Below are 15,775 nucleotides of genomic sequence, written 5' to 3'. Positions count from 1 at the left end.
AATGAGGTGGCACCTAGCAAACGTACCTTGAGCCCCAGGCTCGCCTTTAAATCAGACCCTATTAGCAGAAGCATCTGGCATCGCCACATGCCTCTGCATCCACTCAGTATGCAACACCCACACTCCCATACGCTGCATTTACTATGCCAGAGGACTCACAATTACCCCTCACATCTGATCATCCAAACACAAGCATCTATGTGTCAACACTTCAGCACACCACAGAAGGAAACAGAGTTCAATGATTAGCCAACCCCCTTTGTTTCTTATTTTTTTAAATGAGTTATTCTCCAATCCAAATTCAATATATTACAAATTGAAATTGTGTTTTGTTTACGTTTTCACATGGTGGAACATTCAACATGGTCAACTTAAAGGTCTAAAGGGGGTCGCACACAGGGATAGAAGTGCAGCGCTGCATCACTTCACATATAGGACGACTGAGAGGTATCGTACATCAGACACGTAGAGAGTCGCAGCAGAAAGCCGTAGACAGATGCCGCCAGGTTGCGTGCACTCATACACTCACAGAATATAATGTGTGACGTGACACGGCTCTGCACTTCTCATCTGGGGTCTCATTTATAAAGCGTGCGTATGCACAAATCTGTGCTGAAAACGTGCATTTGCCAGTTCCCACGCAAAGGTTGTGATCTATAAAAAACAAACTTGATAATGGGCTTGCAGGGTGGGATCTGAGGATGATTCATATATGCAAACTTGCAGGTGATCTATAAAAGGAACATTGCTTTGTTTTATAAGTCTTAATATTTTTTGGAATATCCCATCTTTAGCTTTTGGGCACACGTAAACTTTTAGTAAGGATCCTACGCACGTTTTATAAATGAGACCCCAGGTGTGTAGCCACCCTTTAGTCGCACGTGGTCACAAAAATTAAAGTCTCAAACTTAAACTGAGTCATAAAAAATATTGTGTGTTCTTTCTTAAAATAAAGGCTTATTCAAACACGCCCCCACATATCTAAGTCACTGTGTGGATAGCGGCCTTCGTGGTCAACACGTAACTTACGGTAAACTCCACTAAGAATAAGTAAAGCAAAATAAACAATGCGTAGATTAGCTAGGAAACCATTAGCTAAGAAAACATTTGTTATTTTCGACAAGGTATTTGTTCAAGAGTTCAGTTTAGCAAATAGTCAGACCATTAAAAAACTGAAGCTGGAAGTAAAGTTCGGACCAACACACGTCTGTCCGATGACACCGTCTATACACAAAGAAAGGTGTAACTGTTATTCTTGCTGTAGTATTGTTGCCACCGCCGCTGAGTCGTGGAGATGCTGTGCCTTGGGAGCTGATAATAAATATGGAATATCGAAAATTTCCATCAGATGCTTTAGGTACTCTCCCACTCACAATGCACTGGAAAGTTAGCCAATCAGAGCACATCGCGTTTCAGAAAGGCGGGGCATAGAGCAGCAACAATAAATAGGGGTGTGGCAGATCAGAAAACTCACGGTTCGAATCACATTACGGTTTTTGAGGCACCGATCGGATCATTTTTCTGCTCAGCAAAAGGTGTGGGGAAATCTAATAACAAATAAAGAAATCACAAACATTTATAAAAAAGAAGAAAGTTGCACATTAAGTAAGGTCTAAAGTTAGCATTAGGTACAGAAATCGAATCAAATGAATCATAACACTGTCTTCATTGTATAAATTAAATATAATTATTATTTATTAGAGCTACAGAAGTGATTTTCTCTTTATCTTGGGTTGTTTGATTAACATTAATGACACAGATTTAAGTAGGTTAATTGAGGTTACTGTGTCTTTAAGACCAAATAAGCACAGACTGGTTTCTGACTCTAACCTTAAGACATAAACAAATGTTTTTATTAGAAAAATACTGTGGAGATCATTTTGTTGGTATGTGCCCTGTCAAGAACAGAAAGATTTTATGTTCGCTTGCTTTTTGAAACGCGTCTCTCCGTGTATGCACTATTGAGTGCACTTAAATGTGTGCGCACACACAGAAAGAGGGTGAATTCAAAACGGCGCAACATAAACAGTCACCCCACATAAAAACGTTTTATTTGCTTCATTTGCCAAATGTATTTTAATTGACTACAGTAGTGGTTCTCAAACTGGGGGCCGGGAGAAGGTGCCAGGGGGACCCTAGTTTAACAACATTTTATAAAATACATTAATTTATCATGAATTCTGTGTTATTAAACCTAAAAAAATAAGGCTACAAACCAACAGCACTGCTTTGTATAATTTAATGTTTTGTTTAATTAAAATGTTACGTTTTAGAACTGTTTTTTGTCATAAATTTTCTTTAGGGGGGCCGCAAAGGAATGCACCGTATACAAGGGGGGGGGGGGCACACGCTGAAAAAGTTTGAGAACCACTGGACTACAGTATGCTACACAGTTTACACATTAAGAGTTCTGATCTTTGAAGGGTATAGGGATGATCACGTCTGACTGGAGCTGGACCAGACACATTCAACGGATGTGCGTCTGTGCGTACAGAAAGCTGCTTACTTTAGCGCCTTTTTTGGGTTAAATTGTTTTAAATCACTTGAATGTTAACATTTGCAAGCCTTTGAAACACGTGCAAATGACAAACTTTCCCTATTTAAATTTGCGTATTAATCCGCGAATCAAATGCGAGCCGAACTGTGGATCGTGATCGTACGGATCACGGATAAACTGCGATCCGTCACAGCACTAACAATAATATAAAGTATGTGGAAAATAATTCGTTTTTTACCTTAAACCTCGTCAACACATTGCATTACACCAAATACACAAAATAATGTTCTTTTTAGCAACGTCATATGACCCCTTAAATTAACAAGACCATATGTGTACACCAATTACGTGTACAATGACCATGGACAAAGGTGTCAGAACTAGAAAAGCAAAGTTGTTTGGTCTGATTTTGTTTGAAATGACATCACATTAATTCGTTCTTCTACTTCGTATAAAGTGTATTGCGGTCTTCTTATATGTTATATATTATAGTACAATATCGTACATTAGGATTATTTAAAATTAATCTTACTTTGAACTTCTGTAACCACAACACAAACTTTTGTTCCCACAACACAAATGTATGTGTGCGTCTGTGCGTGCATGTGTGTGTGTGTGTGATGTTGAAAATCGGGTAAGGCCAGAGGATGTGTTTGTGAATAATGAGCTTTCACAAATGCACCTGGAAAACTGTGCAAAAAAAAATCTACAAATCTGTTCACAGATTCCATTGGGACCAAGTAATGAATAACAAAAACAAATCTTTAAAAAAACAAACTCAAAGTTAAAATGTTGAGACTTTTAGGCCATATGCATTAGCTCTGAACAAATTGATAGTATAAGTCACTTCTAAAAGTTAACTAAAGCAGTGGTTCTCAAACTTTTTCAGCGTGCAGCCCCCCTTGTATATTGTGCATTCCTTCGCGGCCCCCCCACTTTTTTTTAAAACAAATTTGTTCGAAAACGTAACATATTAATAAGACAAAACATATTAAAGAATACAAAGTAGTCATGTTGGTTAATAGCCTTATTTTTTTTTTAGGTTTAATTACACAGAATTCATGATAAATTAATGTATTTTATGAAATGTCATAAAACTGGGGCCCCCCTGGCACCATCTCGCGGCCCCCAGTTTGAGAACCACTGAACTAAAGAAACTGACAGATGTCTTTAATATGACATTTTTCTATACTGGGATTTTTTTTCTGTACTGTAAAACTAAAGGCTATTAACTAAAAGTTTGAATAGTTAATACATGAGAACATCTCAAAACAACTGTCAAACACATTTAAATGTCAAACTATTTCATGGAGTCTTAAAGGTGCAGTGTGTAATTTTAAGAAGGATCTCTTGACAGAAATGCAAAATAATATACAAAACTATATTATCAGGGGTGTATAAAGACCTTTCATAATAAACCATTATGTGTTTATTACCTTAGAACAAGACCTTTTTATCTACATCCACCAGGGGTCCCCTTACATGGAAGTCGCCATTTTTGTGCCGCCATTTTTTAACAGAAGCCCTTAACGGACAATTTTTTTTATCAAGTTGTCTCTGACGATTACATGTTTGTGTGGTGGCGGCTACCGTAGCTTCTCTATGTGTTTCAAAAGCAAGGGGGGAGCAGTGGACTAAGCCGTTGGTTGCTATTCGCAACCTCACCACTAGATGCCGCTAAAATTTACACACTGCACCTTTAAGCTGGGAGACTTTTCATCCCTGATAAGAAATATAAAAAGAGAAACAGCAGAGGATAGGTCTGAAGAAATAGTTTTTGCTGATCAATAATAACTAAAGGGCCGTTAACCTAAAGGGGTCGCACACCGGACGTGCCGCGCCGTTTTAAAATACGCACAGTGGCGCCGACAGGTGGCGCCTGTCCGCAGCGCCCAGCTACGACTCAGGAAGTTGCTGAAATCCCTGTCGCGCCACAGAGCCCCACTCACATAGTTTAACATTAAATAACATCATATTTGTCCCAAATCATTAACGATTAACATTGGCTGCCAAAGTTTATTTTGCATTTTGAAGTCGCTATCTGACTAAGCTCACGCTATGTATTATGCACTTCCGGTGTACGATACCTCCGAGTTGTCCTAGACGCGACTTGACGCGGCGCTGAGCTGCGCGTCTGGTGTGCGACCCCCTTAGATGTTTTCAGCAATATAAAAATAAGTCTCTGGTATCCCCATAATGTGTCTAACAAGTTTCAGCTCAAAATACACTACAGATCTTTCATTATACGATGTTGAACATGGCCATTTGTGGCTGCAGTGAAAAACGCTTTTTGTGTGTGTCTCTTTAAATGCAGAGAAAGCTTCTGTTCCCCTCTCCGTATGCAAAGTAGGGGGTAGAGCACTTACACGTGCTTTGGACTAGATCAAAACATGCGTCTCTGGCAGAAGGTTGAACTAAACGCTTATAAGGCGGAGTCTGTGGGCGGTCATGGGTGGGGCGTGATCAGTGTGACATCACATTGATAGGGGATGTTTTGTGTAACTGTTACGGTTTAAAAGAGATTACAATGGATTTGTATAATGACAGGATGTTTTTGCACACACACTGGCAAATCATTTTCTCCTAGAAACACATTTAAAAGTGCATTTTCTAGGTTAGGGGCGGTTTAAGAAAGATAGTCATAAATCATCAAGTTATAACCCAGATTGCAGTAAAAACTTTTCCTTTCTTATACCAATTCCCTCTTAACTGAACATAGTTTATCTCATACTAAGACATTGATTTGAACAAAAGCATTTGGCAGACCTTTTCTGAGAATATTTTAGGGTGAGAGAGAGAGAAGAGAAAATATCCATGACTCACAGATGGTAAAGTGGTGTGAATCAGACACAGTGGTTGCCACTCAATCTACACACACTTAAAACCCCAAATGCAAAATAAAACCCACTCAAGCGTATTGTTACATATTCACACCGTGCATTCATTTCTACAGTTTTAGTTACTATACATTATAGTCCATTAAATTCTTCACACACAACATTACCGCTTGAGATTGTGAGAGAGGCATTAGCGCTCTTGTAAGCCAGTGTAGGATTATATAACGGGACAAGAATTCTCATATCCACTTTAAAAAAAGACATAATTAGCCATCTGCTCTCAGTGGACGCAGCAGCAACACCAAAACGTCAGAGAGTTTAATCAGAGGCGAGACAATGACAGACAGCGAGTCTTTCAATAGCCTGGGAAATGAGGTTTTTGCATTCTTCGGGATTTGCTCCCTGATAAATGTGGAAGGCCGGAGCTTATGTTCAATCTGAACGTCTGAGAACTTGAGAGACGTTGACTTATTTCTGGAAGGATGGATTGGGCAGCTTTTGTACATTGTTAATCTTTCTCTACTTTCCACAACAGCTTAATTATCTTATAACAGCTGATAAAGTACAAGGACCATATTGCACTGTAAAAAACAAATGGCACAGACTGAAACTCTCTCTCTTTCTCTCTTTCTCTCTGTGACCCCATTTAGAGTAATAACATCTGTCTCGACTGATCTGATCAAATGTACAGAACTAAATACAGTTACAAAATGGATCATGATTTAGTTTATTTAAAGGTGTATCTGCATCACATTTGTAGTGTTAACACTTAATACGTCCGACTGCACAAGATGATTGACAGGCTGTCACTCAACCAGTGCACTACAACAAAGATAACAAAGCTTTAAACTTTGCAGGTTATGTGTGGTTTAAAGAAAAGGTTGGAAAGGTCACTACATATACATGAACATCAATAAATGGTGATTTTAACATTCAGTGACACAGTCGCATAAAGCACACATGAAGTTCAGTTACAGCTGCTCGACTAAAATAACTATGAGCATTTCACTAGAAATATTGTGATTGTGGTGAGATTAAAATTTAAGCAGGGTACGACAACGCTACAATCCTCTATTAGGGTGTGATTTGATTTTGGTTACAAAGTATATGAACAGAAATATTCATGTTATTAAGTATTGATAGTAATGTAATTGGTCTAGAAAGATATAATAAAATTCATGTACACACAAAGGTAAATATTTTAAATACTTTAATAAAAGTGTATTTTAACATATGAAGAGCTCAGATGCAAAAGCGGCTAAATGCCACCTGTCAAAAATGAGATATTGGCTGTCTCGGTCCGTTCCCTAGCTCGTGAATCAGTATATTGTGCAGGTTCGGGCACTGCATCACTTCAAATTGGGACACTGTTCACTTATTTTCCTGTGACGTGGCTGCTTTAGTGTGTTGTGATCATTCACAGCTGTTTCTCATCAACAACCGGCAAAGCCAACATCTCTCTGAAATACTTTTATTATTCTCTTACATATCAGTGGATAAATTTGGAGGTATAAAACGTTCTTATCGCTAAGTAGTTTTTAACCTATTCCTTAACCTCTCTCTTAACTCTATGGCACGATTCCCAAAACATTTTTACGCTAAGTATATCTTCTGTAAGTCACACTTTCGTAAGGTTGGTCTGGGCCCGGATCCCCAAAACATTCTTATCGCTAAGTAAGGGATAATGTAAAGGCAGCCGCTAGTTATCGGGAAATAAGCCCCGACAGTGTGATCAGGTCTTGTATCACAGTGAAGGGGCTTATTTACCTGATAACTACCGGCTGCCTCTACATTATCCCGCTTATTACACAGCTACTTGCCACATAAGAAAAAAAACTGGACATGAATATGAATTTAAAACATTTTATTGGCATATTTGTTTTAAATTAACATTTTTATCCTTCCGCGAAACTTTGCACAGATGCATAAAATGATCGTAATACCTTATTAAGATCCTCTGCTTCATACTTGTCTGTCTCCATTTTTTTCTCTTTTAGCCAGTCTTTGAGAAGTTTTAATGCCCATTCTGTATTTTTTTGTGTGTTGTCTTCGTAGCTGTCATGCTCTATTTTGTCAAGTTCAGTCTCAGTAAGCTCTCCGTGTCTTGTCGTTGTTCGTTCTTCTATCCACTGTTTAAATGTTTTGTTTTTTCCGTACATGTTAAAATTAATGTCTAAATTTTCCATTCTTAATTGTGGTTGTCCAGTGTTTGTCACAAACAGTCATCTTTATTGGCGCGGAGCGATTTAAATCTTACAAGTAGTACCGGCTATGCGTTATTACTTTGGAGCGGTTATTATTTGAAAAGAACGAACCTGCAAATGTCTCAACTGATCAAATCAGAATCAAGCATGCCAGAGAGCCGTGTAATAAGTAGTTTTTAACCTATTCCTTAACCTCTCTCTTAACTCTATGGCACGATTCCCAAAACATTTTTACGCTAAGTATATCTTCTGTAAGTCACACTTTCGTAAGGTTGGTCTGGACCACTCGTAAGCTCTCTCTAAGTGTTGTTAGAGCGTAAAACGCTATCGCCGTCACTGTGCAGCAGTCTTTAGAAATTAGTGCAGCGCAGTACAAGTCAAACTATGGTATGTTGACAATGATTTTATTTTATGTAATTAAGATAAGAAAAGAGAATGACTTATTAATGTTTAGTATGTTGTTATATTAGTATTTAAAAAGAGTTTCGGATTTGTTGTTGGGTTTTTAAATGGTTACCATTGTGCAGATGAGTAAAGGATTTGCTTAGGATCAGAACAGTCTCATTGACATGTATTAGTTATTTAGTGTTGTTTTGATCAGAAAGCATTATACACATACAATTCCTGTATGTGTATAAATGCCTTGATTAGAAAGCATTTGCATTGGATAGTTTATGCCATAATCAGCTTCTGTTTCAGTTGAGTATTAGTTATGGTTAGCTTATTAATGTGTGTTGTTGCTGTAGTATAATAACTTTATAACAATAACATGATTTAAAAGTAGTAGCATTGGTGAATGTAACTCATTTATAGTTAAACTCAATTTAATTGTACTAAGGTAGCTAAAAACAATTAAGTTCAACTAAATTCCTATACCTATATTTAGATAATTTAATTGCGTGCAACCACTTACTTTTAGTTTTCAAACTAAAAACGGGTCTGCAGCATCTACAAAAGTCTCGAGTGAGTAAAAAGTTTCCGAGAGAGTTTTTTTTTTAGTTGTGTGGCCTTACAATGACCTAAGAGTGAAAGAGGGAGATGGGAAGAGAACGTAAGGCTAGCTAATTATCTCCACCATTAGACTTCAAGGGTGAGAAGGTCTTTATCAGGCTTATCAGCCCAGTTTGCTTTAGCGAGTTATTCAGGCTGTTAATTTGATCTGAAGACACAGTGGAACAAAGGGCACGGTGCTGGGATAGGATGCAAAGAGAGATCCTTCTCACCTTGCATAAGCACATAGCCTGAGTGACTTCAGAGGGCAAGCTGCCTCTTTACAATACCACACAACAGAAGACATAAAAGATGCAGTCTAGCAAAAAGTATTTGGTAAGAACATCAAAAAACAATGTCAGTGTGTATCTAAAATGATTTAAAGCTCAAAAGTATGAAAAAGCGGAGTCATTGTTTTTCTACAAAAATATTTTTGAATGTTTGTAAATGTTTTAAGATACTTTATTTTAAAGGCAAAGTACTTTAACATTCAATCATTCTTTAAAAGATATAGCAAGTTTTAAATACCTACAATTAAGCAAATTTGAATGAAAGTGTTTAATGAATGCATAATATGTACCGACCGAGCACATTCGGTTAATATCAGTGGCTCAATAAGCTCCCTTCTTTAGTAGTCTGGGCACTGATCAGGGAGTTGGCTATTTTAAGGGATGTCTCAATCGCAAAATCCTTCCAGTGCACTTGAAAATTCGTTCCCTTTGAATTCCCACAATGCAACGCAAATTCCAGTCCCTATGTTCCCTTACTGGAAATCACGTGACCTTTTATAAAGCTTATAAAGCCAACTCAATAAACTTCATGAAATGCTACAAGACATTTGTTTTAGTTTTAATATAAACACACATTGCTTTAGGGACCACAATTAACTATAATTTATTATAGCATGTTAAAATTGCCACTTTGTAGGTGTAAGCAAAAATGTGCCTTTGGGTGTGTCCTTTTAAAGGCAAATGAGCTGGGATATATCAAAAAGATATATCTTACCAAAGTTGTTTATGTTCCTAAGTGTGTTCCCCGAAGTGTCCCTTAGGACGCTTCTTAACACGCTGCCTCTAATTTCGACGTAATATTGGCGCTGTCCCAAGTGAAGGTGCTGAATTATTTGTGATCGATCGCTCCGGAATCGATTTTACATAAAATAAATCTATATTTTAATATTTACTCTCATTATTCAGTCTCACGCAAAGCATGAGAACTGGAAATCCCCACCCAGTTTTAGCAATATTGCTTTAATACAACACAAATTATTAATGTATTCCCAAATGAGTCAATTTCACATAGGTTAATGTAAAACACATGTGATATGCCTAGAAACCACTTATTATTTTTCATTAAAACCAAAAACGATATTGTAATGGAGCAAATGAGCACATTTTAACTATGTTAAATTGAATTAGGGTGAGAATCGTAATCTTTTTTTTTCAGTGCAGCCGCAACGACATTGTAAACAATAACATGGAGTTTCAGCTGTTTAAACGCTCTTTTTAAGCACATTATGTGTTTATTTGTGACACAAACACCCAAAAACCAGTATAACCGTATAAGTACTATAAACGTTTCGCAACTAATGAGAAAATATAACATGACAGCCGACTTTAACATGACAGCGTGTCATTTTCAAAGTGAAAGGGATTTTATTCTCTTAAATGGAGGGTTTGTCCAAAATAGTGCACTTAGTGCCACCAACCATTGCCAAAAATGCTTTACCAACTTGTTTTTAGCATGGATCCTGATAGAGAAATAGTGTAGAGCTCTGTTTTGTGATGCTTGCGTGCCCTGCCTGCTTTAATTATGTGCAGTAAAAACTCACACCAGTGGCTCAGTTATGAATTACAATACAAATGTATAACACTGGAGAAAGTTATATGCCAGTATAGACAAGGATCGTTTCATTTTAAAATGCCGTTTTGAGATGAATTTGCTCTAGTGTAAACAGCATCGCAAGTCACCTAAAACTACATCAATAGAATGTTTATTTTATTTCAAACTCTAAACTTTAGTGATATTTTAATCACACTTTTATATGCATAATTTAAAAGAACCCTCTTAAAGGGATAGTTCACTTAAAAATAAAAATTCTGTCATCATTTACTCACTCTTATGTTGTTACAAACCTGTATTAATGTATTTTTCTTATAAACACAAAGGAAGATATTTTGAGAAATGTTCATAATTAAACCGTTCGTGAGCCCCATTCACTTCCAAAGTATTATTTTTTTCTACTGTGGAAGTGTATGGGACCCATGAACGGTTCGGTTTTTGAGTGAACTATCCCTTTAAAATAACGTTTTCAAAAACATTTTTGTCCAGCTACATTTAACATCTTAAACATCTTGTTTTTAGTAGGATAATGTACAAGCTTAAGTAACTTTTCTTTTAAAGAAACTTTGACACAGAAAGGTTCTTATGTCATTACTTTATTTGTAAAAGTGCAAAACTGTGTAGTCTAGTGGTTGAAGATTTATGCTTGTAACTGATTACTGATACATTGTTGAACCACAGACCCTCATCATGCTGGGTTATTTTCAACCCAGCGCTGGGTCAAAAAGGGACAAAACCAACCTTTTGTTCACATATGGGTTGTGAACATGTGAACCCATTATTAGGTCAAATCAAATATAAACATTTTTGGGGGGTTGATTTAACTAAATGGCAGGGTTTGTCCCTGTTCGCTGTGTTAAAAATAACCCTGTATTTTTAGAGTGTCTATTTAAATTAGTACTCAACTATAGACTCGCTTAACGCTTTATTACCCACAACATGATTGCCAAAAGTGGGGATCCATTATCATAACTTCCTGCAGCTCAATTGGTAGAACATTGCGTTAGCAACACAGATGGTTGTGGGTTCTTTCCCAGGAACACACACAAAAGTGTAACTTGAAAGCAATGTAGCTTTAAATAAAAGTGCATGCCAAATGAATAAATGTAACTGTGGCTTTAGTATTAGCTATTTATTTATTTATGTGGTTATTTATTTATTTAGTATTATTAGTATTTAGTATTAACTATCACTTTGATGCCTGATAGAAAGCACCTAATATAAAAGTAACAGAAAGAGATGACCAATCAATCACCAATGCGTCCTTGAGCACATGTTGGATCTTCCCTTTAATAAGTTTACTGGTCACTTAACTAAGTGACTTTTGATAAACATAATTAGTTTACTGCATAACGCCTTTTAATTAGAATACAACTATCGGTCATGTCAAATACTGTGTTTGTACTGATGACCCTGAGGCACACCTCATCTTGGAACTTGAACTCTTCAATTTGAATCCAGAGGCACAGGTCTTCAGTGTCGCAGTCGCATCTCCAGGGGTTCCCGCTCATCCCCAGAGAGCGCAGCGCCGGAAGGGCGATCAGCGAGCTGATGTTTAGTGCCGTCAGGTTGTTGCGGCTGACATCCAGCACCTGCAACGCCGCGTTCTCCGCGAACGCGTCCGGATGGATCTCTGACAGCCCCGGGTTATCCGTCATCCTGAGCATGACCAGACTGGCCAGCGGGCCAAACGTCCGGTCCTCGATTTGCGTCAGCGTGTTGAACGACAGATCCAGGTAAGCGAGCTTGCGTAAGTTGCCAAAAGTGGACTCGGTGATCTCCGTCAGCGAGTTGTTGCTGCAGTCCAGGTACACCAGATCCGACAGGTAGTTCAGCTGCAACGCCGGCAGGTCACCTATCCGGTTGTTGGAGATGATGAGCTGCCGGGTGGCCAGCGGGAGATCCACGGGAAAGTCAGTTAACTGTTGCCCGGCGCACTGGACTACCAACTGGTCGTCGCACACGCAGCGGTCCGGGCAGCCGGCGGTCAGAGCCGGTGACGGTGCTACATCCATGACGAAGATAAAGAGGAACAACAACCTCAATGACTGCGCGCTTGGATCGGGCAGAACACGCATGATACCGCCGCCGGCTTCATCGACTGTGCGTGCAGTCGCGCATTCTTCATTGATCTGCGTGATCCGGCGCGCTCGGTAAGCTATTGCTGGTCTCGGTTGTAAATGTTACGGAGGAGATGCGGTTACTGTAGGATTCTTTTCCAAGCGCGCGCGCACGAGTCTCCTAAACCGCGAAGGTGACCGTGGCGAAGTGCTTGGCGTAAATCACTTTCTGTGATCGACAGCTCATTCTTGGTCCATCATCTTCGCGCAGTGTTATTTTAGGGTCCAGGGTGCGCCACTGGCTTTCTGGTCAGTTGAGGGCTAACACTTGACTCTCAAGTACATAAGTTTGATGCTGTACTGTCACGCTGTTGTTACGAGTCTTGAGGCGCACTATGCCACCTTGCTGTTCTTCTGAATTGTGATTTGCCAATGATGTGGTGCGCAGCTTCTCTCTGCAGCTGTGTGCGTGTGTTTGAGAGAGAGAGAGAGAGAGAGAGAGAGAGAGAGAGAGAGAGAGAGAGAGAGAGAAAATAAAATGTGCATAAGAAGTAAAACTACGTATCATATGCTACTATACTATATGTAGTTATATTATGCATGGTATTATTGTCAGCAGAGCTAGTGATTTTTAAAAGATTTATGTTGCACATTTAAGATCAGTTGTGTCTGACTCTTACACATACAGTCCAGCTAAAATATATAATAATCAGACGTGTATATGCATCTGTCTCAGTTATCTTTCCCAAAACAGTGCGTAGTGATCTCACAAGTCTCCATCACTGTCATCAGACAGGACAGAATGTACAGTGGCCGACTTTAACCATTTTGACTCTGTCTGTGTGGCGAGACAGATAGGGTGATCGAGAGAGACCGTTGCGCTTGAGCTGACACAGATGCAAACGTAACATGATCTCTGTGTTCTATAACATGGGGCTGTTCTATTATTGCAGTGAGAGAATCCGTGTATCCTTCTGTATCCTTTATAAACAAAGTGGGCAACCCATTGTAAAGTGAATCTATTCTTAGAGGATTTTGGTCGATTCCTTTTCGGCCTTTACACCAACAAGCCTACATGTAAAGATCGTAATCATAACAGTGATTCATTGGATTGCGTAACTTTTATTGTGGTGGAGTCACTTGCCTTAAGCAGTTTAGTTCTCCCACAGGTAAGCCGACTCACCAAGAGCTGTCATATGGAGGGCCAAAAGACATTTCCATAAAAATTACCTAAATTTTCCACCACACCTATCTTAGATGCTAACTAGATCTGCAAAGTGACTTTTTGGAGACCAGTACAGGGAAAACAAAGCCCTTAGTGAGTCAGACAGGTGTGAGGAGATAAAGATCCAGGCGACATTAGGGTTTTTGATGGTGCCCTGAAAGGTGCATAGGCATTCTGGGGTAAGTGCCAAGGTAAACCGAACGATTGAGCTCATTAGTGTAACTTTCATCCCTGGATCATTTCCAGAGTGTCAGCTTGCAGATGACGGAGTGTCAGGTGAAGTTGAGGAGGGAGACTTTGTTACTATTTAATGGGTGGGTCATTTATCAGAGGCCCTGATGTATGATCAGGCATAGCCTGCAGAGAGGAACTCAGAGGGAAATTTTATTGCTTGGAGTCTGCTTTTATATAGCCTATAGCTCAGAGCTTGGCTTGTGTGTAGTGCTCATATTTTAGAAAGACTGATGCAAGGAGGAATTGAATGTACAAAAAACAATGAAAAATTACCCTAAATTAATTGTGAGTGACAACATTTTGTTTATGCACATAACTCATACCAATACAGAATTTTTATGGGCTTTATGGAATTCAGTGTTACATTTAAGGATCCAGAATTAAAATACTATAAAAAGAAATACTATAATCTCATATACCTGATTCAGACTGATTCACACAAAGCACAGGTTGTGCACAATGATGAGACCTCTAATGCAGTGATTTCCAGCCAGTGTGTGCATCCAGAAAAGCAGATTCCAAAAATGTTTGCAGTGTTAAATCTATAAAAAAAGATTATAAAAAACAATAAGTCATTTATCTTATTTTTGTTATTTCCAGTTCAAGGGAAGAAAACTAAATTACGTAATATATGAAATATTTTTAAATGCATATTTGCAAATGATAGATTATGTGTGTTATATCTCTAAGTGACTTACACAGCACTGTAAAAAGTATAAAAAAGTTGGATCAACTTAAATACTTATGTACGTTATTTTTTTCATATTTTTCCCTTAAAGGTGCAGTGTGTAAATTTTAGCGGCATCTAGTGGTGAGGTTGCGCATTGCAACCAACTGCTAAGTCCACTGCTCACCCCTCACTTTTGAATCGGATAGAGAAGCTACAGTAGCCACCACCAGAAAAACATGTCAACGTCGGAGACAACTTAGTAATAAAAGTTTGTCCGTTAAGGGCTTCTTCACAAACATGGCCGCAGAAAATGGCGACTTCCACGTAAGGGACCCTCAGGTATGTAGATAAAAAAAGTCTCAAAAATATCGGTTCATTATAAAAAGGTCTTTATACACCAGCTTTGTATATTGTTTTGCATTTCTGTCAAGAGATCCTTCTAAAAATATGTATAATATGAATTAATAGGAAAACATTTTGTATCAATTAAGGACATTGGGCTTTTAAATATTTGTTTATTACTGATGGGGCTCTGCAAAAAAATTATTTAATCTGCCTTGACTAGTAAGGAGTTGCTTTAAATTTCAAAAATAAATCTTCAATAATTTTAGCTAATTTAACTTTATTTCATAATTTATTGCAAATCCTCACTAGTCAAGAAAGTTTAAATGAATTGTGAATTCAAGTTGATTAAACTTAAAAATTGAAGTGCAACAAGGATTTTTTTTTTACAGAAATGTTGTGAGACATTTGAGGTATTTGTATTTTATAGTGGAACAATATGAGAAGATAAGGTCATCTCATTTGTGATATTTATTTATTTAGTATTGGAAGGCATTGTTAGATTTTTGTTTTCTGTGCCACCTGTGGAAGACAGAAGTGCGTACACTTTAATAATGCTAAAGAGTTAACAAACTGGAGTCATACATATTTTGCTACAATTGACCATTATTTAAATAGCCTCATATTATTAATTATTTGTTAATTTGGTTTACCGATCTGGCAAGCCTGTTGCAAAGGTGCATGGTTGACCATTACCACCAGGTGTCGCAGGAGAGGCCAACATCATGTAAAACAACTTGGTCTGAAAACAGTTTCTGGATTTGTGTAAATGCGAGAAACAGTTACTGTTAGCATACTACTTGCCTATAAATATCATAGACAGTAAAAATATTTAGTTGGCGGGGACCAAGAGCAGGATGTAGAGTTAAGCGTT

General features: G+C 38.1%; 1 protein-coding gene across 1 annotated transcript in view; it reads right to left on the bottom strand.

The window, feature by feature from the left end:
- Nucleotides 1-12,888, bottom strand: part of lrrc52 (leucine rich repeat containing 52) — a 40,117-nt gene extending 27,229 nt beyond the window's left edge. The window contains exon 1 of the mRNA XM_073855850.1: nucleotides 11,795-12,888. Within this exon, the coding sequence (XP_073711951.1) occupies nucleotides 11,795-12,448 (654 nt within the window). The 5' untranslated portion in view covers nucleotides 12,449-12,888. The remainder of the gene's footprint in view (nucleotides 1-11,794) is intronic.
- Nucleotides 12,889-15,775: the final 2,887 nt, after the last annotated feature.

This window comes from Misgurnus anguillicaudatus, chromosome 18 (genome assembly GCF_027580225.2).
Source record: "Misgurnus anguillicaudatus chromosome 18, ASM2758022v2, whole genome shotgun sequence".
NCBI lineage: Eukaryota > Metazoa > Chordata > Actinopteri > Cypriniformes > Cobitidae > Misgurnus > Misgurnus anguillicaudatus.
Note: the sequence above shows the minus strand (reverse complement) of the source record. Positions and strands in the feature narration are given on the sequence as shown.